At 51.5% G+C, this 26916-nt stretch overlaps 1 protein-coding gene across 6 annotated transcripts in view; it reads left to right on the forward strand.

Annotated features, from left to right (window-relative positions):
- ARHGEF11 (Rho guanine nucleotide exchange factor 11) overlaps positions 1-26916 on the forward strand; it is an 88109-nt gene that overhangs the window by 36724 nt on the left and 24469 nt on the right. For all 6 annotated transcript variants that reach the window (XM_055323665.1, XM_055323664.1, XM_055323670.1 and 3 more), the window contains 10 exons: positions 7073-7161; positions 7759-7857; positions 13454-13503; positions 14164-14221; positions 14988-15166; positions 15900-15971; positions 20586-20705; positions 22800-22845; positions 23357-23433; positions 24770-24907. In XM_055323665.1, the coding sequence (XP_055179640.1) occupies positions 7073-7161; positions 7759-7857; positions 13454-13503; positions 14164-14221; positions 14988-15166; positions 15900-15971; positions 20586-20705; positions 22800-22845; positions 23357-23433; positions 24770-24907 (928 nt within the window). The remainder of the gene's footprint in view (positions 1-7072; positions 7162-7758; positions 7858-13453; positions 13504-14163; positions 14222-14987; positions 15167-15899; positions 15972-20585; positions 20706-22799; positions 22846-23356; positions 23434-24769; positions 24908-26916) is intronic.

The raw sequence follows: 26916 nt of genomic DNA on the forward strand, positions 1-26916 counted from the left end.
ATGTGCAGGCCTGAATATCTGCCAGCTTCCCACCATGGGGAACATTCTACCAAGATGCAGGATCCTGGGGAAGTTAGGGTGCAGGGAGGCTGCTTAGAGCTCCTCCACCCTGGAAGATAAGGGAAACCAGACCAGTAAGACCAGGTCAGGGTTCAATGAGTGTGGACTTTATCTAGAACGAAGGTTCTGGCAAGGCTCTTTCCTGGTTTGCTGCTGCTCCTAGCTTTGAGGAGGGGCCTGGGAATATGACTTTGCCCAGACGTAAGAGACCTTGATCAGCACACATATGAGGTGCTTTAATCTGTGTATTTATTGTGTTATCTTCCCAGATGTTTGTGACGTGTGTATTCTATGTCTGCATCTCATGAGCTAACATACGTTATGTATTGTGTGTATGCACATGTAAGGTGTGTGTGTTTTTACATGTACATATATTGTACGTACATGTATGCATATGTGTAGAAAAGAAAATAGGAGAAAAGGTCCAGTAAAGGCCAGTTAGAACTTCATATGGCCACAGGTCAGATAACTTCATTTAGGGGCACAGATCTTGAAGTCAGGTGTATCCTAACTCCACTTAACCTCCATGTATGCTCTGAGTATGAGCATGTGCTACCCACCTCGCCAGGCTGTTGTGGTGATTGCACATACAATGAACATTAGGTGCATGGCACACTGCCTGGAAGGTGGGAAGAGCTAGTGTCCCAGAACAGGGACATTATAGGCTGGGATGGAGTAAGGGGCTCCCATCAGCTGATAGTCGCCATGTGAGACTAGAAGCACAGTGCTACCAGAACTTCCACCCTTTTCCCAGAAACCTGCATTTTGTTAATGCGAAATTGCCTCATTTTCAATTTTTAACTAATTTTTGGAAACACACACACATACACACCCATAGGCCAACAGGAGGGATACATGGGCAGTTTTCAACTTTGCTATCTGGAAAGTCACTGTACGTTTCCATGCTTTCTCATGCACACTGTAGGCTGGGATGAGGAGGGTATTCAGTGCCTGGTGCACCTGGAGAGCATACCGGAAGGTACACACTGCAACCTTTGCCCTCTAGCAGAGAGGGAGGATGACGCCAGGTGACAGAGAGCTGGGTCGAAGAGGGACACCTGTGCAGGGTGTGGGCCAAAGGGGAGGACAAGGAAATGACAGATTTCTGTGAGCTGATACGGAGCCACTTTGAGGATAGGCTCAATGAGAAAAGCAAAGTCTGAACGTGTGAGATACTACCTGCCATATAAGCAAGAAAGGAAAATAAGAATATTTCTGCCTATTTGCTTAACTTTACAAGAAGAAAGAATGGAAGCTGAAGGCAAATGAAAATGTTTCCTGGGAGGAGTGGGAGGATGGGACAGGGACAATTCTAAATATACTCTTTTTAAAGTTTGATTTTGAGTTTTCAACTATGTAAATGCTTATTAGCAAGTTCAAAGAATGAAATTAGATAAATAAGCCTGAGGAAAGCAAGCCCCCAAATTAAGTACAAATATGAAAAGAAACCTCAACACTTTCCAGATGGATAGCACGTGCACCTGCAGCAGGACGTGGTCTGAGGACAGAAGGACCCACAGGGACACCTGGCATTTCATGAGTTGGCTGTTGCCAGCAATGTCGGTGTGTTCACTCGAGCAGCCATCCCGTATGCATTTGGAAATGGGGCAAATGAGTACATGTGCTGCTTTTGTGTGGGAACCAGGTTCTCACTATGGGAGAAAGAAGCTACAGTACAGAATTGGGGAAGACAAGGGACCCTGTCGTTTGGAACTCACACCTCCTGCACAGATGTCCCTGCCCTGCCCACTGAAGGGAATGGAGGGATGACAGTCTTGGTCACAGTGAGCATATGGCACCCAGGCCCCATCTCTACACACGTGTCCCACTGAAAGGAACCAGGGCTCCCTAGAGGAGAGTTCGATTGCAGGTCTGGCTTATGGAAGGTACAGGGTAAGCCAGAGCGTCTGGCCAGAAGGCAAGGATGCTCTTCAAGACAGATGGTGACACTTAAAAGGAATAAGATCCCCCACCAGCCGAATGGGGCACCTCCCACAGGTTTTAAAAAGTGATGATTACAGGGGCACTTGGCCAGTTCAGTTGGTGGCATGTGACTCTTGATCTCAGAGTCTTGAGTTCGAGCCCCATGTTGGGTGTGGAGATTACTAAAAAAAAAAAAAAAAAAAATTACAAAAAGTAAAGATTTAAAAAGAACATTTTAAAAAAATGGTAATGATAATGGACTATAATGCATTTTATTGGGTAAAAATTCATTAGTTCACGACACCACTCCAGAAGAGGAATAAGATGGCTTTCTCTACAAGAGACTGCGTGCCCATAGATGTAGACAGAGTGACAGAATTAGCAGATTGCCCATTGGCAGCCTTCAGCGCAGCAAGTAGGTCAAGCATGGATGTCCGTGGATGGTGTGGCAGCTGGGAACAGGGTGGTCAGTATCACCCCAGATTGCCCACTGGTTCAAACAGGAAATCGGCCTGTACCACTGACAACTCCCAGGAACCCCACCTCACCTACGTAATCAAACCTAGCAGAACCAGAAATCGGCATCCCTTATGTAATATTCTTTTAAAAGGCTTAATGTGATTCTAATCATGCAGAAACTGACAGGTCTTTTGCAGGCCATTCACGAAGACTGGCCTGAGCTCATCAACACAGCAGTGTTTAGAGAGACTGGGGTGGGGGTTCTGGGTCACTTGAATGTCAAGGAGACTGAGTAAATACAGTGTGCTATTGACAATTGGACCCTGGTCCAAGACCATTGGAGAACAGCTATGTAGAAGATCAATGGCCATTTAGGGGGTGGACTGAGGACTACATATGAAGTAGTCTTATTGTATCAAAGATGAACTTCCGGGATCCCTGGGTGGCGCAGTGGTTTAGCGCCTGCCTTTGGCCCAGGGTGCGATCCTGGAGACCTGGGATCGAATCCCACGTCGGGCTCCCGGTGCATGGAGCCTGCTTCTCCATCTCCCTATGTCTCTGCCCCTCTCTCTCTCTCTCTCTCTCTGTGTGTGTGTGTGTGACTATCATAAATAAATAAAAATTAAAAAAAAAAAACCAAAAAACAAAGATGAACTTCCTTGGGTGTCCTGCTGTCACTGCGATTGTTTATAAGTCTGAAGGTCTTAAGGGGATTTATGTTGATGTATTTAGGGACAAAGTATCAAGCCATCTTGCAGCTTTGAAATGGAAAAAAATGTATAATCATAGAAAAAGCAAGTGTGACAAATGTTAATTGGTGAGTCTGGATGAAGGGTATATAGGTATTCATCATGCTGTTCCCTCAACATTAATATAGGTTTGAAATTTTTCAGAATAAAATCTTAGAGTAAAGGAAATGCAGGCTGCCGTGACCGCAGGAGGCGTGGTGGGGTCGCTGCCACTTGACTAGAGCCTTGAGAAGCAGAGAGAGAGGGTTGGGGCCATCACGGAACAGCAGCAGGGTGAGCACAGGATCCAGTGGAGGCCAGTGTGACAGAGCAGGGAGTGCCAGTGAATTCCCACAGTGTTTGGAGGCACTTGGTAAGAGGCCTTCAGTGCTCAGTGCCAGGGGACAACACGCACTCCTGGGCTTTCGGGAACAAGCCAGGGATGACAGGTCCATCTGAGCCCCGGGGAGGCCAGTGTGTTGCAGTGGAGAGAAAACAGGGCTGCTATACTCGTCCAGACCTGCAGCTGGAAGCCATGGCCTTTGCTGGTGGCACAAGATGACTCCATGGCACGGGGCTTACTGAGAAGCTGGGCCAGGCCATCTGTCTCGTGGCTGCCATTTAACAAGCTACAAACTCAGGTGAAGTGTCTCCCCTCTCCCAGGCCTTCCCCACACCCATCAGGTTCAGGCCAATTGGAATTTAAGCTCAGCTGCCACATTTCTATGGGAATGTCATGAGAAAGAGGGGAACCCAAATATAAGTCCTTTCTTCTTTTCTGATGGCCCTTGTTTCATGCCAGGCTATGTCCTCCCTCCTCTCCTCCTCCCTTATGTCTGATTTTAACCTTCCCACGGTCTGCTCAGGGTCTGACCCTAGGGGATCCGGCAGCTTGCATATTGTCTCAGTGCGGGTTGTCACCCGAGCTGCTGCTGTAGGCATGTCTTCCTCCAATTCTGTGGTGGGTTTTCCTCTGTGAAGCTCTTGGCAAGAAAAAAATGTTTACCTGTTGCTGGAATGTTTCTTGTGCATCCTGATGTCCTCCATGCCAGTTCCCTGGGCCTCAGCACTGTGGGCCTTTGACGAGGCCAACAGCACCCTACCTGCTCAAGTGCAGAGCAGACCAGGCTGCGCGCTCCCTGCCCTGCAGGCTTTGATGCAGGCACGGGAAGCCACTGGGCCGCAGAGTCCAGCAGAGGCGAGGATGAGGCCCAGGCTCTCCTGGGATGACATGGGCTTTCTCCTGAGGAGGAGGAGGGGTTCGCGCCTGAACAGGATCACCCAGGGTGGGGTGTGCTGCCGATCTGACGGAAGATGACAGATAAGGAGCTGCAGCAGAAGACCTCTACCATAAGGTCCATTCTGAGAACCCCTCTCTGAGGGGGGCTGGCACCAAGCCGTGGCCCCCTGTTTGTGCTGAAGCTCTGTACACTGCCCTCGTCCCCAGCTGGCAGTGACCAAGTCTTATTTCTATGCCCTAGTGCCTTCACACTGTGTAGAGTAACACTGCAGAACTGTGTGCAGGGATGCTGCACCGTCCAGGGGCTGTGGTAACCACTGACTACACATAGCTGTGAAGCACTGGAATTTGGCTCGTATGACTAAGAAACTGAATCTTAAATTTTATTTCAAAAATAAATAGACACATGTGGTAGTGACCATTATATTAGATGGCACGGGTCTGGGTGCCAGGACACTGTTTTCAGTGTCACTGAGGTGTCATTGACACACGGCGCTGTGTCAGTTCCAGGGCTACAGCGTGGTGACATGACATACGTGTGAGGTGGAATGGTCACCCCAGTGAGTACGGTTCTCATCCAGATTCTAGAACACTTCCCCAATGCTGGACCGAGCCGAGTGCCTGCCATGGGTGGAGGGGGCAGGGAAGGCGAGCTGATGGAGTCCAGTAGTTTGAAGACACCAGAAGTTGGAGCTGCTGGAAGTGCACCCTGGAGCCTGGCTTACGGATGCAGTTACAGGCCATGGAGTAGGAAGGACATCTAGGGAGTGGGCGCTGCACGGGCAGTGGGCACAGTGTGGGCAAAGGCAAGAGCCAGAACCCGGAGCAGGTGAAGGGAGGCGACAGTAGCAAAGAGCAGAGACGAGTGCTGCTGGAGTCCTACCCTAGTGGCCCACAGCTGCCTCTAGGCAGTCCTGCTGTGCCACCCATGGGGCAGCACAGTGGGCCCTGGGGGCTGTGGGAGGACCAGGCAGGAGCCCCTGCTCCACACCATGGCCCAGCTCGAAAGCAGTCCCGAGTACCAGAGAGAAGCTCTGCAAGGTTTGGGGCAGCAAAGTGACATGAGTGGATTGGCATTTTGGCCAGATGACTACTACGTCTTGGCAGGTTTCCTCTCCTGGGCCCTGCTGAGTTTGATTGTGGCTTTTTTTTTGAGCCCACCATCTCCACTGTCTTGTCTGGTTTATGTCTTGTTTTTGTCTTTCTTCCTCCTTTCTTGCTTCACTCTCTCCTGGGCCCCCTGCTCTCTACTTCCTCGGTGTCCTTCTGTCTCTGATCCAAAGATCAGCCAGTAAAAAGCAGTCTCACCTGTCCAGGTAAGAGGGGTGCCAGGGTGAGGGGGGAAGAAGACCCCCTCTTGTAACTTTAGAGGTAATTTATTTATGTTGTATTGTATGTATTACTTGAAGAGCTAGCACCGTCACATGATTGAGAAGTTCACGGGTACAAGCAAGAATAGGATGTAAAGCTCCCAGCGCAGTGTGTGGGTGTCTTTCGTACCCTCCAAAAGTGGTTTAGACATTTTATGCATATGCAAACAAATATGTGAGCACATAGGGACAAATAATCTCCTTACCCATTTTCTCCTGTGTACATAATTCCGCTCAGAGCCCTCCCATCCCACACAGCTGAGCACCATCACTCAGTTTCCCCACCCAGCCACCTGTGTGAACATTTACATCGAGTCCATGCTTTGCCGCCGCACACAGCGCTTCCATGAACAACCTTCTGTCTGGTCATATGCTGTAGATATGCCTGGGAGACCCCCTCAGAGGGGCAGCAGGCACGCTTTTCTGAAAAGGAGAGGCATGGCAGTGATTGAACTACTCGTGCAAGGGTCCTGGTGCAGTAACCTGGGGTACCTTGAAGTTTTAGGGTCTTAACAGTTGCTAAGCAAGGTGCCTCAGGCTGGCTGCCGGCAGGGGGTGAATGTGGGCTGGACTACTACCACCAGACAGGCCAGACTCCTCCCAGAGCCCACGGGATAAGTGGCATGTTCAGAGGCTCGGGCCATTGCTCTGCCCTCCTTTCTAGAGAAGTGTATGCTAGTTACCCAACAGGTTAGTATTAAATGCCCAGTTACCCTCCTGGAGATGCTGGGTTGGTGGGGAGCACAGCAAGACGAAGCCCAAGTCAGGGAGGCTGTCTGCCGCACCCACCACCGTCCTGCTCAGTGCACGCAGGTCTCCGTGTGATTTTGACCCTCCACCATCTTGCTCTCCAGTCTCCCTTTCCTTTGCAAATCACCACCTAAAACTAACTAGCTTTTGTTTTTTCCTGTCTTTTTCTTGCATTCACTTTCTCTGCTGCTTCGTTCTGTTCCATCAGCCCCATTGCAGCCTGGTAAGACCCAACAAGCGTGTGTGTCTGTGCGCATCCTGTTCTCGCATTGTCTCTTTGTCTCCTGACTCCAGGAAGGGCTCTTGCCCTTCACGCCCTCCTGGGTATCAAAGAGACCATGCTTGTCCTGCCAGTCCAGGATTCCAAATAGGTGGTGTTGCCAGTGGTGTAGATACGCCTAATCTCCCTCCAGGTTTAGCGGGTTTAGCAGGTTACAGGGTGGAAGGGTTGGCCTCTCTTTACCCAAGACTCAGGGCCCCTTTTAACCTGAGACTGGTTCCTCCCTGCCCCACTCAACCAGTGTGCCTTCCTTACTCTCCAGGTTAAGTACCCTGTCTTTGGGAGATCCAGCGCCTGAACGCAGGTCCCCTTCCCACCTCCGCCAGCCCTCTGACACCTCTGAGACAGCAGGTAAATTGGAGACATCAACACACAGACACAGAAGTGAACACTCCCACAGACAGATCTTCTTAGCCTTTACGTTGAGCTCACAATGTATGCTAGGCATTGCATTACACGATTTTACATAAATCGCCTCATCTGTCCTCCCCTCAATGATAGAAAGTAGTAGACATTATCCAGCTTTACAGATGAGGAAGCTGAGGCACAGAAGGGTTCAGAAACGTGCCCAAGTGCAGAAGCTCAGAGGGGACAGAGGCAGGGCCTGAAACCCGTTGGCCTTTAACTCTAGAACTTATGCCTTGTCCATCGCAGGAAGTGGCCAGCCTCACCCAGCCAGACCTAAAGAGAAAGACATGTACAAGAGAGAGACAGCTCAGTGCTCAGAAGAGGGTGATTCCTTAGTTAGAATACAAAGTAGGTTACAAGTTTGTGCTGCTTGCCAAGGGAGGCATGTTGTTGCCGTAGTGTTTGGACAGGAAAAGTCTGGGGAATCTGGTTAGGAGGAGGAAGCACTGGGGCCTTCCTGGGTTGGTCTTGGTGTGTACGCACTAACCTTCCAGTGAGTGTGCCTACCTAACCCCTTCTTTTTTTGTCACCTCCTGTCAGGTCTTGTTCAGCGCTGTGTCATCATCCAAAAGGACCAGCATGGCTTTGGCTTCACGGTCAGCGGGGATCGCATCGTTCTGGTGCAGTCTGTGCGGCCTGGTGAGTGGAGGGTCGAGGGACACTCCGTACTTAGCAGCCATGCGTGTGACAGTGCCGTGTGAGCTGAAGAATGTGCGCATGCTTTCTGTGAGGCACGGCATGTTCTGGGCGTGAAGGAATGACTCGAGTAGGTCCCCAGTGGTGTCTGGGGATGTCACCGCAGTGCCACACCACTAGACAGAATTTCTAGGGATCACACTTCATGCTTTCTTCTCTGTTGGGAGGTGTAACAGCAGCAGAGTGGCCCTCAGGATGTCAGGCACATGCCCACCTGCTGCCCAGGGGAGCCCCTCACCCTGGATGAGAAGATGCTGTGGTGGAAACAGAGACCCCCTTCTTCATACCTACCCACAACACTTTACATTTTGGGATGGCACACTGGCCCGAGCGATTGCCTGCGTTTGCAGATGCAGGTTACCTTAAATACTGACTGACTAAAGGAGAAATGACATATGTGGGCCAGGCAGGGAGGTGGCGGTGCTGGGAAATTGGCATTCGGGCAGTTCGTGGCTGCAGCTTCTCTGGAAGAACCAGGGTTTCAAGGTAGTCTGGAAGGAGGGAATGAAAAAACGCTGGCAGGATAGGAGTTTGGTGGGAAGGGAACAGAGTGGGAGGGCCTATAAGCAGGTCGGTCCTGCCACTACCCAAGAGCAGAAGAGCCACCATCCGCTAGGCAGTAGAGTCACACTGGCTAGTGACCAGGGCTGTGCTGACAAACAGGAAGGACGTGGGGGTGTGGAAGTTTGTGAGGCCGGTGTCTCTAGGAGGAGCGAATGTCAGGATGGCAGATGGGGTGGGGCTCGTGACATGGAGAGTGTCACAGGCTCCCCGTGGAGACATGGCGGGCTTGGGCCAGACACCACAGCCAAGCATGATAGCGCAATAAAGCGAGTCTGATGGTTGTTTCGGTTTCCCAGTTCTTGGAAGAGTTTCGTTTACACTGTGGTTTATTGTATGCAGTAGCGTTACATCTAAAAAGACGATATACGTGCCTTAATGAAAAGTACCTCCTTGCTAATTGGTGAGTCACAACCTTTTTGCCTTGATGTTGGGGACTGCTGAAGGCTGGGGTGGCCGTGGAGCTTTCCTAATATGAGACAGTGAAGTTTGCTGCAACAATGGACCCTCCTCCCGTGAACTGTCTCCCTGAATGTGCGTACAGCTGGATAGCACTACACCCCAGAGCCTGTCCTCTCAGACTCTGGCACCGCGCGATCAACTAAACTTATGGAACATTCTAAATCCTTGGTGGTCATTTCAACAGTCTTCACAGCATCCTCACCAGGAGGAGATTCTGTGTGGGGAAACCACACTCTTGGCTCATCCCTAAGGAACATTCCTTGTGGGTTCAGGTTCTGTCCTGAGATCACAGCGGTTCCGTTCCATCTCCAGGACCCCCTTCTGATTCTGGTTCTCCTGCTGTTTCCACACCTGCAGCGACTTCCTCCAGTGAAGTCTGGAACCCCTTACAGTCCTCCACGAGGGATGCCATCAGCTTCTCCAAACCCCTGTGAATGTTGATCTTTGGACCTCTTCCCACAAATCATGAATGTTCTGAATGGCATCAAGAATGAAGAATCCTTTCCCAAAGATTTTTTCTTTTCTTTTTTTTTTTTTCCCGAAGATTTTCAATTGACTTTGCCCAGATCCATCAGCAGAATCATTGTCTATGGCAGCCATTGTCTCACAAAATATATTTGTCAAATAACAAGACTTGAAGTTGAAATGACTCCTTGCTCTATGAGCTGCAGAGTGGGTGTTGTGTCAGCAGGCATGAGAACAACACTCTTGTCCGTCTCCATCAGAGCTCTTGGGTGGCCAGGTGCATTTTTTTTTTTATTTTAAAGTAGGCTATGGGATCCCTGGGTGGCGCAGCGGTTTGGCGCCTGCCTTTGGCCCAGGGTGTGATCCTGGAGACCCGGGATCGAATCCCACATCGGGCTCCTGGTGCATGGAGCCTGCTTCTCCCTCTGCCTGTGTCTCTGCCTCTCTCTCTCTCTCTCACTGTGTGCCTATCATGAATAAAAATAAATAAATAAATAAATAAGAATTTATTTTAAGTAGGCTCGACGTCCAACATGGGGCTTGAGCTCACTACCATGGGATCAAGATTCCTAGCCAGATGCCTCTGTGAGAAGCATGTGGAAAGGGATCTGTCTTCTGAGCAGGTCTCAGCAGTGGACTTAAGACATTCAGTAAACTCTGTTGTGAACAGACATGCCATCATCCAGGCTTTGTGGTGCCCTTTCTGGAGCACAGATGGAGTAGATTCAACATCATTCCTGGGATTTTCAGAATGGTCAACGAGCCTCTGCTTCAGCTCACAGTCACCAGCCACTTCAGGCCCTAGTAAGAGAGACAGCCTGTCCTCTGAAGCTGGGAAGCCAGACACTGACCTCTCCTCTCGAGCCACGGAAGCCCTAGATGCCAACTCTTCCCACAGAAGGCTGTTTCGTCTACATCGAAAATCTGTTGGTTAGCGTAGCACCTTCAGTGATTCTCTCAGCTAGATCTTCTGGAGAATGTGCTGCTTCACCTCGCACTTTTCTGTTACAAAGAGACGGCTTCTTTCCCCACACCTCACACACCACCCTCTGCTCACTCTAGACGGTGCTCCGGCAGCTCCCTCCCCTTTCTGGGCCTGGATCTGGAGGAGACTTCGGCTTTAGGGGATGCTGTGGCTGCTCTGAGGTTCGGTCCAGACCACTCAGACCTCCTCCACATCAGCCAGTCAGCTTCCTCATCGTCCGTGTGTTCACTGGAAGAGCGCTCTGCATCTCCTTCAAGAACGTTGCCTCTGCGTTCACAACGTGGCTAACCGTCTGGTGCTAGAGGCTGAGGCTTTGACTGTCTTAGTGCTGGACACGCCCTGCTGGCTCCTGACTCTAGGCCTCAGGGGTGCCGACTCCCTCTCCCCTGGACACGTAGAGGCCAGCATCGAGTTATTAACTGGCCTAATTGCCATACTGTTGTGTCTCAGGGAGGAGGAAGGCCCTGCGGGGAGGGACAGAGACGAGGAACTGTGGCAGTGGGCAATCGTAACACACGGTGACCAAGTTTGCCATCTTATGTGGATGCAGTCTGTGACACCTCCCGACAATGATTATGGTAACGTCAACGATCACTCATCACAGGTCACCGTAGAAACATAATAACGGAAACGCTTTAGATATTGTGAGAATCACCAAAAAATGACACCGAGATATGAGGTAGCAAATGCTATTGGAAAACTAGTACCAACACAGGGTTCCCACAGACCCTCCGTTTGTAAAAACCCAATAGCTGTGAAGCACAACCCAGCCGAATGCAGTGAAACGAGGTACGCCTGTGTGAGGGAAGAGTAAGGGAGCAGGCTAGCGTTTCACACTAAGTACGTTGCAAAACATGAAGAAAAATATACTTTAGGTGGTCTTGGAGAAATAATTGGAATTTGTTTATGGGAAAAGTGAAAAGAGAATTTCAAATTTATGACCAAAGTGAGGTATGTGGATCACAGGAGGATGTAAATAATTGCAGCTTGTCTGTCCATGTGTCCCCTTGGATCTGTGGCAAGCTCGTTTCCCGTCTGAGGATGGAGCGCTGAAAAGACACGTACTTCTGACTTCTTCGTTCTCCCTGTTCCCAGACTGGGGCAGCCGGTGCTGGTGGGAGGATGGCGCTGCTGGGGGGACTGCACTAGTGGGAGGATTGCAGCAGCCCACTTCAGGTACAGCTCATGGGGCCCTTCCCTGAGGCCTGAGCACAGTCAGACCCATAGACAAAATGGCAAAAGGTGGCTTGCCAATGAAACCTGAGTTTTGGAAAGTGTGTGTGTGTGTGTGTGTGTGTGTGTGTGTGTGTGTCTGTGAGTGCATGCACGTGTGTGTTTCTGTGTGTGTGCCTCTATGTGCGTGTGCGTGGATGTGTATGTGTACATGTGTCTGTGTGTCTGTCCCTGTGCGTGCATTTGTCTCTGTGCGTCTGTGCATGGATGTGTGTGTGCGCATGTGTCTGTGGGTGTGTCTGTGTGCATGTCTCTTCGTGTGTGTCTGTGCATCTGTGTGTGCATGGATCTGTGTGTGTGTGTGCATGTGTCTGTATGTGTGTTTGTCTCTCCTTGTGCGTGCATGTGTCTTTGCATCTGTGTGTACATGGATATGTGTCTGTCCCTGTGTGTGCATGTGTTTCTGTGTGTGTCTGTGTGTGCATGGATGTGTGTGTCTTTGTGTGTGTGTGTGTGTGTGTCTCTGTGCATGCATGCATGTCTGGGGGAGGAGACATAAAGCGACAACTTACGCATCAGCATTGACATCACAGGAGTAACACAGTGGTTGTTACTGTCTTTCCCTGATGTGAGGCCTCTCTAGCTCGCTGTTTCTCAGCATGTGGTCTGTGTCCTGCCAACACCAATGTCACCTGGACCCCCAGGGTAGCTGCTGTCCTCATCCTGAGCCCACGCCCAAAAGCACTGGATCACTCTCTGGCCAGGGGGGCAAGGGAGGTGCTGTGAACAAATTCTTTTGGTGGTCCTCAAGCTCACTGAAGTCAGAGAACTTCTCTGGTTCCTTTACTCTGGAGACTTTGCTTTTTTTCCAAAATCACCATGTGTGTCTCATACTTTCAGGCGAGACAGCACTTGCCCACCTTTGGTTTTTAGACACAGCCTAGAGAGTTTCTAGCTCCTTGCAAGTGCTCCTCCGTAAATAGCACACCACAGATGAGGGTGTAATCCTGAGTCCCCGGATTGAAAAGCCAACTTGGAACGCATCTACACTGGAGAATCTGCTTTCAGAGCAGAAGCATCTATATGCGCTTTGTGGGAGTTTTGTTTTGATCGGATGAGTACAGCTCACAGACTGAATGATCATCTGGCGCAGATTGACAGAAACAGTCTGTATGCCGCTCGTCAGCCTGCTCTGGCATTCATGCTTCCGTGCTTTCTGGATATAAACCAAACCAGGACTAAGTCATTAGGCCCTGCACAGTGGTCATGGCCGCCTCAGCCTCCAGTGGGTCACATCAGGAGCTCTGCATCTGGCCCATTTTAAAGGGAGAAACTGCCAAAGGTCTAAAATTAATCTTAACAGATGATAAAGGAGTGATCACTCTTATCTTCATGGTGTGAACCGCAGAACAAGCCTCTCAGGGCTCAGGAAGCAGTTTAAAAACTCTTTTCACCTTCTTGCTCTTTCTCTTAATAATTACTATTATGTTCACAATTACATTTAGTGCAATAAACTCGTTCTTCTAAAATAAATAAATAAACAAACAAACAAATAAATAAATAAACAAAGAAACAAACAAACTCGTTCTTCCCACCAAATCATAGGAAGTAGCTCTTACTTGACCTGGGAACTATCCAGGCATGTTCCAGTAAAGCACATGTCTTCTTCCCAGGGCCAGGCTTGCCCCTCTGGCATCTTGGCCTGGCTACCAGAAGCCTGGCCTCTGAGCCATGGGCAGAAAGCCCCTGCAGCTCACAGGTAGTTGTGACTGAACCAGGACAGGAGGTCCTAACGTGAACAGCTGAGAAGACATTTTGGAAGGACAGCGGGGCAGGGTCATTGACCTCAGGGGAGGGTGGCCAGGCTCTGCTGACCAGGTCTTCTTCCTACAGGAGGGGCAGCCATGAGAGCTGGTGTCAAAGAGGGAGACCGGATCATCAAAGTGAGTGCCCCTCTCCTCTGGCCAGCACCCTGGGTCCTCCCCCCTCACCACCACGGTGCTTGGCCACTGGGTTGGGGGGCAGTGCTGCAAGAGGACCCCAGGAATATGACAGCCAGTGAGGGCCAGCTACTAGGAGCCCCATCCTCGGCCCTTCTTGACTCTCTGTAACCAAGCTTCTGGAATGGATTTTATTTCCCCATTTAAGAAATGACGAAAACACACTTACAATAGGGAGGCTGAGACCAGTGAGGGGCCCAGGACCTTCGGACTCTGCGTCTGCACAGTACTGACCTGAGCACCTTGCCAGCTGCCACCTGCTGGAACCTGCCCTGATGCAGGGTATCCAGCACTGCCAATGCTGCATAGTGTCCTGGAAGCACTAAGGGAATCCTAGGCGAGGCTATGCCTTAGCTGTCCAGGGAGGAGGAGGCACACAGGGCAGTTGGCAGGTGCGGGCTAAGTGGCTGGACACTTACAGGAGCTGGGAAGGTAATACACAGCAGATGTGAATAGGAACAAACTGACATTGTGAATTTGAGGGACAGGTGACCAGAGGTGTCTAGGTAGCATTGGGAAGTGGCTTTGTAAGGAGTGGTGTTTTGAGCTTTGGGAGGAACCCCTGCATCCATCCTGATCACTCTGCGGTTTGTCCCCCAACAGGTGAATGGCACTATGGTGACCAACAGCTCACACCTGGAGGTAGTGAAGCTTATCAAATGTGAGTTGGAGAAAGCAGAGCACAGAAAGTAGGGGAGCAGGTGGGCGGAGGGAGCATGCCCTTCGACCCCGGGCCTCCTTTGTGGGTGAGAGAGGCAGCTGGGGTGACATGTTTAGTCTTGATCCACTGGGCCTGCCCCATTCCCTGCGGTCACTGCACATGGAGACACTGGTCTCTCATCAGACTCTACCTCCTTGCACGACCATGTAGACCATGTCCTGCTGCTACCAGGTCCCTCCAGGACCATTCATTCCTCTGTCCTCTCCATGGACAGCCTTCCTCATTGGTTTCCTATTTGGGGGAAAAAGCAAAAACACTCTGTTTGCAGCTAGGAAGACCCAGCCATCAGGGCTGCCCAGGTAATCCGACAGAAGCAACAGATGTTGAGGAAAGAGCGGATGGGTGGTCCGAGGAGGGCGGGATGCTAGTACCTTCTGTGTGCTAGGGCCTTGGCTGTATTCAGTGAAGTGAAGGGCCTGAGGGCCAGGCAGCCTCTGGGGAGTGCAGACCTATACCACGGTGGGTTTTCACTTGAGCATCCTGCGTGAAGAGGAACAAAGGGGTACCAGTGTGGACACAGGGCTGGCAGGCTGGAATTAGGGGACGGTGGGGCGTTAAAGTGTGGAGGATTTTTCTGCAGGATTTTAAGCTTCATGAAAGGAAAGGGGAGAGTACTCTCCACTCCCTGCCCAACTTTGTAGCTTCAGTGTCCGCCACCCAGGACAGTGCGCCCTGAGCAAGCCTCTCCTTGTCTGCCTACCTCCAGCTGGCGCCTACGTTGCACTGACCCTCCTGGGCTCTTCCCCCTTGTCCGTCGGTGTCTCTGGGCTGCAGCAGGACCCTGCCCCAGCCGGAGCCCCCCGAGTCACCCCTGTGGTCCCACCACCTCCGCCGCCGCCACCTCTGCCCCCCCCACAGCGCATCACGGGGCCCAGACCTCTGCAGGTATGGCCCTGCTGTCTTCCTGGCTTATCAGCCCATGGGGAGGAACGCAGGTGGTATTGAGGTGTGCTGGTGAGCAGAGGCAAGCTAGAGGTCCGACACAAGCATCAGAAAAGCAGAACAAAGGGAGGGCTGACTGCATGAAAGGAGCCACTCCATCCTTCGTGTCCTTCCACGTGAATGCATCCAGCCTCCCCGACAGCAGCAGGCAGCATGCTTCCTAAATGGGGGCAACCCTAGGGAGGCCCTCAGCGGTGCTGCTCGCCAGCAGAGAGTGCACACACCTCCAGGCACGGACAAAGGCATCCACTAAAGACTGCAGCCAGCCATGTTGTCGGAGTGTGGAATACCAACCAGTGGGGGAAAGGCTGCCTGAGGGGACGAAAGGGTAGGGAATCCAGAAAGAACAGGCAGCAGAGGGGGCGGACCCAGGACAGGGCAGAGGAAAGACGAGGTGTGGTTAGGAAAGGGGATGGGATCTGTCGTTGGACAGGCAGATGGAGCCAGCAGGTGCAGGGAGCCTGAGAGGGTTTGGTACCAGGGGTGGTTGCAACCACAGCTTCTGGGAAGTTCGGGAGAAACATTCCGTGTCTGAAGTCGGCTGGGGACCTGAGTGTCACTCAGACCTACAGACCACCCCCAACTGCTCTGCTGGCTTTTCCTGAGAATCAGCAGGTGGGAGAGAATTAATCTGGGAGGCTGCCCCTACCCTCACTACTGTCCATTCCGTTCCCAGGATCCTGAATTCCAGAAACATGCCACCCAGATCCTTCGGAATATGCTGAGGCAGGAGGAAAAGGAGTTACAGGTAAGGTCCTGCTTTGGGCAGTCAGCCACAGCCTTACACATGGGACACAGCCCATTGTGGCCAAACCTCAGCACCCAAATTTGCTGTCCACGGAATAGTTGTCCCTGCCTCATGCCGCCAGGTGTTGGAATGGGGAGAACACTCTGAGGGAACAGAGAGCTGAGGGAGGCCAGCAGGCTGCCAGCAGGGGGACCCCCGTTGGTGGAGGGGGTGCAGCAGGGTAGCCAAGTTCTGTCCCGGCCCCTTCTTTAATGTTCAGCACGTTTCCAGAAGTGTCTGCTGCATGTAAAGCATTGTTCTAGGTCCTGTGGTACACAGATGTGGGAAGATTAGACAGTTCTTGCCTTCCATATGACTATTCTGTAATGGAAGAAATTCATACTATGGTAGGAGAGTCAGGGGACAAGGAAGAGAGCAATCCATGAAGGATGGGGGATGGAGGGAGACTCAGGGAGAGAGCTGTATTTCAGCTGGGCCTTGAAGCGTGGGCCTTCTGTGGGCAAAACAGATGGGGAGGGTCTGCTGGCAAGTGGACAGCACAGGCCAAATACACAGACATGTGAAAATACACTCCTGTGTTTGGCAGGCATTGAGCTCCTGCTATGTGCTAGGTGCTCGTGTTGTGGCGGGGTAGAACAGGTGATGCTGGGGCAGAAGGCAGAAAGGTTATACAGGTAAGTGAGAGGTGGAGCTTTCCTTTATGGAGTTTGTGATCCAGTCGGGTATCGAATGGATAAAGACAGACTCCTACCACGTTATCAAAAGTGCAGATAACTCACGTAGCAGCAGGTGTCATGGAATGGTCAGGACAGACCTGTAGGTCAGAGGAGAGAAGTCAGAGTCCAGAAACTAAACCATGCAAATATGGACATTTGAATTTTGACAAGGTGTCCAGACCATGTCCTAGAGAAAGTAGTCTTCCACAAACGGTGCTGGGGCAACTGGCCATCCACATGCACAGAACAAATGTGGATCTGTACCTCACACAGTAAACAGTCTAATCCCAAAATGTAAGAACCAGAACTATTTTTTAAAACTGCAAAACTCAAAAAAAAAGTAAAAAAAAAATAAAATAAATAAAATAAAAAAAATAAAACTGCAAAACTCTCAGAAGTAAACACAAAAACTCTCAGAAGTTTACACAAATGTAAATCTTCATGGCTTTGGATTAGGCAGTGTTTCCTTAGTGGCACCAAAGTAGAAACAACCAAAACATAATAAATTGGATTTTATCCAAATTTAAAAGCTTTGTGCATCAAAGGACACAAGTAAAAAAGACAACCCATGGGACGGGAGAAAGTAGTTGCAACTCATTATATCTGATCAAGTTCTAGTGCCAGAATATGCAAAGGACTCTTTAAAGGTAACAATAAAAGGACACACGAGCCACTTTAAAAGTTGGCAAAGGATTTGGATAAGATAGTCCAGTAAGAAGCATGAAAGCAAGAAAGATGGCAAAGAAGCTCATGGCAAGATACTCACCATCATTAGTCATCCGGTGATTCTAATCAAAACTGTACCATGTCACTCCACACCCACCAGCATGGTTAGAGCCAAAATAGCAGAAAGTATCAGTTGTTGGTAAGAGTGGAGAAATCAGAGAAATACTTGTTTTATGTTCTGTCTGCGTGCTCATTATCCTAATGGATTCCCACCATTGCTGGTGAGGACATGAAGTTACACAGCCACTGCACCCAGCGGTTTGGCAGCTTTTCAGAATGGTCAGCACACAGGAGCGCAGAGAACCGATCCATCAGTCCCCCTCCTAGGTACAACCCAGAATGGAAAACATACATCCAGACACAAACCTATAAGTGGTGGGCATTCCTAATAGTCTTAATCACAACAGGCCCAAAGCAGAAACAACCCCAAAGTTAATCAGTAGCCCAACAGGCAGACCAGGGTAGTCTGTCTGGATGATGAGATGGTACTCGGCCACCACCAGGTGTGAAGCAGTGACGCACATGCTGCAACACAGAGGAACCCTGAGCACGTGAGGCTTGGTGGGAGGAGCCAGGCCCACAAGGCCACAGGTTATGTGAGTCCCTTTAAGTAGAAGTCCAGAACAGGTAAGTCTCTGAGGACAGAACATAAATTAGTGGTTGCAGGAGTGGAGGAGGGGAGAAGTAGGGAATAACCACCATCCTGTCAGGTGGTAGCCATATTCTAGAACTCCATGGTGGAGGCTGTTGTCAACACTGCCCATGCATGCAGACCACTGAACTGTACATTTTGAAATGATGAGGTTTATTTTCTGTGAATTACATGTCATTAAATTCTAAAATACATTTAAGTACAAGGAAGCCCAAAAGAAGGAATAATCATGCAGTAATCCCGTAGGGCTTTCTGAGGTGGCATTTGAATTTGGATTCAGTCTGTTTCACTCTGGAGAGTGCGTTGGGCCTTGACTTCCCTGCCAAGCTTGGAGTTTATCTTGAAAACCATGGGATGGGTCAAGATTTTGAGCTGGGGAGTGATCACATCTCCAAAGCAGTGTTCTCCGGAGAAGTGTGTTCAGTGCATGGATGTGCCAGGAGACCATCTTCAGGATGCTGTGGGAGATTGAACAGGAATGCTAGGACTCAGTACAGAAAGACACGGGGGGGCCACGGGGGACATCTCAGAGGTCAGATGGGTGACAGATTGCTTGCCAGGGGGCAGTAACAGGGCAGAAAACAGAAGATGTGCCAAGTTTGGATGCCCTGACAGCTGTGATGCCATTGGCCGGGGGGGAGGGTGGGTAGCGTGGAGGGCAGGGCGGGGTCTAGGGAGAGACGTGGAGGTCAGCTCTGGGAGCCCAGGGAACATTGAGACATAAAGACCGTCGACCAGCCCTGTAGATGTGAGAGGTTGGAGCCTCAAAGGAAAGGCAGGGTTGAGATAGAGCTCAGGTGCGCCCTCAGCACAGAGGTGGTCAGAACTGAGGACCAGGTGGGATCACCAAGGGCGCCAGTGCACAGGACAGAGAGCGGGTAGAATTTTGGAAGTCCAGCACTTTATAGCACAGCTGCCTCTCCCATCCCTGTGTATTTGCTGTTACATTCAGATTTTAATTAATTGTTCTTCTCCCCATTGGACTAAGTAACGTGAAGGCTAGGACCGTGCCACGTGTCCCCTGCACACAAGCTTGCTGTGGATGCAAGTGGTGCCTGAGGCCTACCCAAGTTACAGGGTGCAGGGACTGGGCGAGGCTGCAGGCAGGCCATGAGGGAGGGTGGGGGCACCAGGATGGCCTTCCATGGAGGCGGTGCCCAAGAGGTGACAGCTGAGGCCAGGCCACTGGGTCATCAGGCTCCCTGAAGGAGGTGGAGGAATGAGACTGTGCAGGCCGCAGGCTCTGGGTCCCGAGGGTCAAGCCCTGGCTGGAGACACATCGTGGAAGGAAAGAGAGGACTGAGGCAGCGGCTTAGAGGGTAATCAGAGTTGATGGAAGAGCTTCATGGCAATGGCTGGTTTTGTTTTAAGACCAGAAAGGAGGGACAGCTGGGTGGCTCAGTGGTAGACCGTCTGCCTTTGGCTCAGGGCGTGATTCTGGGGTCCTGGGATCAAGTCCCACATCGGGCTCCCCTTAGGAAGCCTGCTTCTCCTTCTGCCTATGTCTCTGCCACTCTCTGTCTCTCATGAATAAATAAAGTCTTTTTTTAAAAAAAAGAGAGAGAGACCAGAAAGGAGTGTTACATGCAAGATGAGGTCATGGAGCTGTCGAATGGGAGACAGAGGGTGCGAACAGTGTCAGAAGAGCCCCGGCGGCTGGAGGCAGAGCTGCTCTGTGGGCCCAGGGTGGGGAGGCCACACGTATGTGCAGTGCAGCTGGGAAGCTCCACCAGAGGATGGCGCCCGCGGAGGCTGAGGGCTGAGGGATTGGTAAACCGAGGTTGTCAGGTATCAGAGGGGCCCTGGATGAGCTTAGAGAATGTGTCTGCACGCCGGCTTTATTTCATTGTGTGACAAGCCAGCCGTATGGAGCACTTCCTTATGTGGTGCGATAGTAGCTATCTCCTGCTAAGGCTTCACAGGCAGTCTCGTTCAGGTCTCCCTACAGTCCCGCAGGCAGGGACCATCATCTCCATTATCCGTGAGGATGCAGGAAACGTCCTTGTCAGGTCTACACTACTAGTGAGCACAGATGACAGAGTTCAGGGGCAGGCCTCCCCATTTGCAAAACCCAGGCTCTAAGCTCTAAGTGCACACCAGGTGAGCTCCAGGTGAGCATCTGAGCAGCTCCCCCTGCACCCAAGGCCAGAGAGGGCTCCTGAGACTGATGGCGTGAGCTCCCTGTGTGTGCTGCTCTGCACAGACACTGAACATCTGACACGAGCAGGAGCTGAGGAAGACCTCTGTAGGATGAGGCGTAGGCCCAGCCTGGATGGTGCTTCAGACTGGACGGGCCTTTGTGTCCCGTCTTCTTTCTCCAGTTACTCTCTGTATTGTTTCTCACCATCTCTACACCTCCCTCTTCTGTCCAAGGGTGAGCTTACCTGCATCTCCTAAAGGTAGAGCTCCTATCTCTCCTCCTTGTCTGGGGTAACTGCCTGTTCTCCCCCTATGAGTTGTCCATTCTCCACTAACCATAACCCCTTCTGCCTTTCCCTCCCTGTCCTGGCTCATCCCCAGCGTATCTGTGAGGTGTACAGCCGGAACCCTGCCAGCCCACTTGAGGAGCAGATCGAAGGTGCCCGGAGGCGCGTCACGCAGTTACAGCTGAAGATTCAGCAGGAGATGGGTGGCTTCGTGGTGAGTGAAGCAGGCCAGGCTTCAGGAAGGGCACCGTCGTGCAGGTGGTCATGCAGGTGGATGAGGGCACAGTAGGAGGAAAGCCAGGGTTGAGGCTTCCTGAGTCATGCAGGACCCCAGGGCTGAATAGGGAGCATTCAGTACTTAATAAACAAACAAAAGGCAGCAATTCTTCATGTAGCGCCAAAGGGGCTGAGCGCTGTGTGGGTGCCGCTGGGGGGGCCCTTTCTTGCCCTCCTAGAGCCTGCTGCAGCGGTGGAAAAAAATACATATAAATTCAATCGACTGTTGGCTTTAGTCTCCTCATTATCTGCTCCCTGCGGGTGGTGTGCCTATTCCCGCACCGATCTTACTTGGCTGCGTGTTCTGCGGACAGTGGGTCTCCTCGAAGACTGCAGGCGCTTCCACATCAGCCAGAGCATCAGATCCCCGCTGTGGAGGGTGGTCTGTAGCAGCAGGGACCTCTCTGTGGGAAACCCCAGAGAGGAGACGTCTTTACCTGATCTGCTCAAGGACCTTGTTCCTAGTGTGCTGCTGCAACTCCATCGGGCCTCAGTCCTTGGGGCAAGTAAGGAACTCTCCAGAAACTGCAGTTTCCAAGAATAATAGTTCCCAAAGCCAACAGAGGTTCTTTGAGGATTATCTACTTTCTTTTTCTTTTTTTTTTTTTTCAAGATTTTATTTATTTATTCAGAGGCAGAGAGAGAGAGACAGAGACACAGGCAGAGGGGGAAGCAGGCTCCATACAGGGAGCCCGACATGGGACTCGATCCTGGGTCTCCAGGATCAAGCCCTGGGCTGAAGGTGGCGCTAAACTGCTGAGCCACCGGGGCTGCCCTCTTTTTTTTTTTTTAAGATTTTATTTATTCATGAGAGTCACAGAGAGACAGAGAGGCAGAGGGAGAAGCAAGCTCCATGCAGGGAGCCCGATGTGGGACCTGATCAGGGACTCCAGGACCACGCCCTGGGCCAAAGGCAGGCGCTAAACCACTGACCCAGGGATCCCCTATCTACTTTTTTATTTTTTTTTATTTTTATTTTTTATGATAGTCACACAGAGAGAGAGAGAGAGGCGCAGAGACACAGGCAGAGGGAGAAGCAGGCTCCATGCACCGGGAGCCCGACGTGGGATTCGATCCCGGGTCTCCAGGATCACGCCCTGGGCCAAAGGCAGGCGCCAAACCGCTGCGCCACCCAGGGATCCCCCAATATACTTTTTTAGAACATCCAGATCAAAATGTCTAGGAACCACAGGCTAATTGAATTTAAACTGTTCTGTTTTCTGAAGGGCACACCCATGTCACATGGTTGATAGCTCAGGTCCTGAGCTCACCAGCTGTGAGACTCTCGGGCAGGTTAGGTCCCCCTGGAAGTCCCAGGGTCTTCGTTTGTGAATTGGAAATCCCAGCAGGACCTGGCCAGTGGGGTTATGGTCGGAGGCGAAGTGTGCCCCCATCCTAGGCCGTACGTGTTTGCCCCTGCTGCTGCGCTCCTGTGCCCCACAGGGCAGAGAGTCCAGAAGTCCAGTCCAGTCCAGAGCTGCGGGTCTGAGCGCCAGCTGGGCTCCAGTTCTCCCACTGTGCAACTTGGGCAAGTCATGCACCATCTCTGGGCTCCTGTTTCCTCACTGGTCACATAGGCCTCGGAGTACCTACCTTGGAGCTGCCAAAAGCCTAAGTGAGACCCAGAAAAGCTTGCAGGCAGGTGGTCGTCCAAGCCCTGAGGCCACTAGAGGCGGGCCCTCCCCTCCCCTCAGTGTCCGGCTGGAGTTCTTTGCACTCCTTGATGGGAAGCTCCTTCTGTGTTCAGCCCCCCAAGGCCGAGAGTGCTGTGGGGTCTGGGGGGATAAATCCATGAGTTCTGAGACTTCCCCTAAGGGCAAAGCTCCCTCTCCACCATTAGGGGTCACTGTCTCCAATGACCAAGGAAGCAGTAGCTCCTCCTTCTGGGCATTTTTAAGGCAATGGAGCAGAAAAAGCCACTAATGGCAGCAGATATTATCTGCTGAGACGGAGGGAAGAGCTGACTACAGGAGGTACCAAGGAGGGAGAGCTTTGCAGACCAAGCCCACCCTTGGGACTTTTTCTTTTTTAGGACATACCCACCCTATACAGTGACACCAGCCAGAGAGCATCAGAAGGTAAGTATCCCCTCACCCCATGTCTCCAACCCAGGGTCCTCACTTGTTGTCCCCATGAGGCAGATTCAGGAAAGACAGACTAACCCTGGCTCTCTAGGGATTAGGCTGGGGAGACAAAGCATGTCCACACACAGGGAGGGGGCAGCTTCTGCTGTCATCATGACAGCATAGCCATCGCACCTACTGGTAAGTACTGGGGCGGTCCTAGGAGGACAAGGATCCAGACCCTACCTTGCCCCCCAGCCCCTGGCATGCTCTTGTGATAAGAAGTGAGTCAGGCTAGAAGAGTGGTGGGTGTGAGTTGAAGGTTAGACTCGTGGTCACATGGAGCCGTGGTGTCTCTAGGAGGTGATGTGGCCAGAACACAGGCCTACAGGGAGGCGAAAGCCAGGTGTGGAGCATCTGACCTGAGGGCAATCAGGAGAGGAGGGAGGATGGCAGCTTCGCTTTCCTGTCCCACTCAGGCCTCCAGGCTGCAGCCCCCCTCCCCTGTAAACTGTTTCCTTCCCAGGCCGACTCTCTCTGGATTCCCAGGAGGGGGACAGTAGCTTGGACTCTGGGACGGAACGCCTCCCTTCCCTCAGTGAGGTGAGTGTCCACAAGGGCCAGCCCCGGCTGAAACCATGGTTGCATCCCAGTTCCCAAGGGTTTTAATCACTCCTATCTGGGTCCAAAAGGGTTTTCATGTGTGCTCTGCGCACAGGACCGTCAGACCCAGCACCTGTATTATCACAGCTCTGTTCTGTAAACAGTCACGGGGAGAGCAGTGTATGAACAGTAGCGAGCCTCAGTCATGGGAAACAGTGACCTGGCCGCACATGCAGGGCTTCCTGGCTGCGGCCACACCATCTGAGATGCGATGAGCCAGCTGAATCAGAGTGACAGCCTCTCTAGGTCCGTCACAGATCTCTAACAGCTCATCTTTTCTGGAGTGGTCAAAAACATTTCAGGTTTTAGCCCCACATTTCCTCTTAGCTATTATCTGTCTGCATATATAAACTTGCAAAGTACAAGTGGTTGGAAGAAGTAATAACGCTGTCAGCAAAATATCTGCTCAGCCAGGCTAATTAACACACTTAAACTCTAATTTTTTAATTTAATTTATTTATTTGAAAGAGAGACAGGTAGCAAGAGGGAGTGCACGCAGGTGGGGAGGAGAGGGAGAAGCAGTCTCCACACTGAGGAGGGAGCCTAATAAAGGGCGTGGTCCCGGGACCCCAGGATCATGAGCTGAGCTGAAGGCAGATACTTAACCGCTGAGCTATCCAGGTGCCACCAAACCCTAATTTTATTTTTTTTTCTACTTTTTTTTTTTTTTAAAAGATATTTATTCATGAGAGACAGAGAGGCAGAGACAGACAGAGGGAGAAGCAGGCTCCATGCAGGGAACTCAGTGTGGGATTCAATCCCAAATCCCCGGATCATGCCCTGAGCCAAAGGGAGATGCTCGACCGCTGAGCCACCCAGGTGTCCCATAAACCCTAATTTTAAATAATAGTTGGAATTGCATTTCCTCACTGCTGCTGTCTGTGGGAGGACGGTGAACATATGTGCAATGATCCATCTGTGGGAAAGACACCAAGAAGAGACAGGGTCTTAATTCATAGTTGATGTGTCCTGAGGGCTGGGCATCTGGGAGGTGACCTGGCTTCGAGGGGAAGGCTGTGGGCCAGGCTTAGGTTCCAGGATCAAGTCCAGGGAAGGACCCAATCACTGGGTCCCCTGCAAATCATCCTTTCCCAGTGTGAAGAGTGGGAGTAGTAGTATTATCTACCTCATGGCCATCGTGAGCCCAAGCAGGTGCCACACAGCCAAGGGCTCTGCATAGTGGCAGGCACAGGATAGGTACTGGGTAGGTGCCCCGGGGTGTGGGCATCTCCAGACCAGCTGAGGGTGTTTCTGAATGGGCTCTCTATTCCTCTAGGCACTGATGAATCGGAACTCGGCACTGTCGGACCCTGGGCTGGACAGTCCCCGAACCTCGCCTGTCATCATGGCCAGGGTGGCCCAGCACCACCGGCGGCAGGGCTCGGATGCACCAGGGCCCAGCACCAGTGAGCGGGTGAGGGTCAAGAGCTCCCTGCAGTTCTCCCTCCCTCCTTGAGAACCAGGTTACAAGGGCCCGGCTTTGAAGACTCCAGCTGAACCCCCTTGAAGGAAACTTTTCCCTGGAGAATGAAAGTGAAAGGAGAATGTGGCAGGAAGGGGTTTGGGAACAAAAGGCTATCGCAGGCTCTGCATGAGGACACAACACATCCATAGGGAAGGGACATCGAGAACAGATAGGGTTTGTGTGAGCGGCAGATAGGCTGGTTACGTGACTCCAGAATGCTCATGTTCAGTTTTCTCTTTGCTTTAGCAAAATCTATTTTCTTGCACAAAATCTTATTTACACACTAATATAGGCACCAAATAAAAGCTCAGCTACCCCAGGATGGGGCCTATTCAAGTCCACCCTCAGGGGCGCTGCCCTGGAGCCCCCAGGTCCTGAAAACCTGATGTGGAAGCCACTGCCCACAAAGCTAGACCTGGTCTGGGGGGACGGGAGTAGGGGGAGCACTTCTGGCTCAGGGCACAGAGCTTGCAGCCTGGGCCATCAAGGAGATTGCCTGTCAGTGGTGAGCCTGAAGCTAGGCCACTGAGCAATACAGCAAGAGCTCCTAATTTTGTACAATGATTCTTAGCATTCAGCAGCCACCACCATGGTGGCTTCTCCTATATCCTTGTACTGACTCTGTAATGTTACTCGATACTTTTTTAAAGCAAACTGACTCCTTAAAGCTTACGTTATTTGAACTCTGCCATGGTCCTGAATTAAAACCAGCATCATACACTATTTAGTGCTTTGATTTGATCTGAGAGGCAGAGGTGAGTTCAATTTGGGTCTGCAGGAGAAAAGGTAGGGATCCAATGTGTACTAGGATGCGTGGTGGCAGGGTACCAGCTGCCAGGCTGGACCCCTGAGGAAAAGCCTCTTTACGTCTCCCCACCCAGAGAGGAGGTGGGCATTGAATTCACTTGGTGAGAGAAAGCCACAGCAGACGGGCCACGCCAGGACTCTGCTTGATCAGGGCACCATGCAAGAGCGTGTTCTCCTGAGCACACGAGCTGCCTCCCCCTACGCCCTCCCTGGACTGCTGCATGGTCCTGCCCTGTGCACATCCTGCTCTGCAGCGAGGCCCCCCTCAGGTGGCCGACGGGAGCAGGTGAGAAGGACTCTGTCATGGAGTCCTGTCTTCCTTCTGACAACTGTTTTAGTTGTTATCTTTGAACCATAGGAGCAGCTCTAGCACGGCCTCCGATCCCGAATCGTAATCTGTGCTGATCAGGGCAGGGCTGGGGTGACAGTCCACTCTCAGTGGTGGCAATGGAACTTTTGGGAACTCAAACTTTCTGTTGCATAACTGTACAACGTCTGATCGTTTTCAATAATGAGCATCTTCTGCTTCTGTAGTGAGAAAAACTGCATATTTGTAAAGACTTTTAAAAAAATCCTCCCCCCTCACAACAAACAAATTCTGGTGTTTTCATGTTTCACCCAGGGGGCCAAGCAGAGCCAGGAGCGGCCGTCCAGCATCTCCCAGTGGGAGATGAGGAGGCCCAGGCTGTGGCCTACCTTTGCGTTGACTCTCTGTGGGCCTCACGTTTCCGCTTGTGAGTGAGTGCCAGACTCTGATCTCTGACAGACGTCCTGGGCCTCAGGTTCTGTGACTCCATCATTCTGAGTGACGAGTCTGTAAATACCCAGGAGCACAGGATGAGTGCGGAGCACCCGGGAGATGCTGTCAGGAGAAGCCACTTGAGCGAGTGGGGCGGGAGGACATCACAAGCGTGATCCAGGGAGGCTCCAGAGCAGGCCGTTCTCGGGGAATCCCTGGAAATGAGGTCAAACACGTTGAGTGGAAAACGTAGTGGGGAGAAAAGCTTATCCAGGGAAGCATCTGGAAGGCCTGTGCGGTATGAATGCTCTCATCATACCCGATGTTAGTGGCACACCAGTTAGGGTTAGGCTCTTGGTAGAACTGGTGTGAGGAAGAAAGCCAAGCTGAGAAGCGTGGGTTTGAGACGGGT

The sequence above is a fragment of the Nyctereutes procyonoides genome, unplaced genomic scaffold (genome assembly GCF_905146905.1).
Source record: "Nyctereutes procyonoides isolate TBG_1078 unplaced genomic scaffold, NYPRO_anot_genome, whole genome shotgun sequence".
Taxonomy (NCBI): Eukaryota; Metazoa; Chordata; class Mammalia; order Carnivora; family Canidae; genus Nyctereutes; species Nyctereutes procyonoides.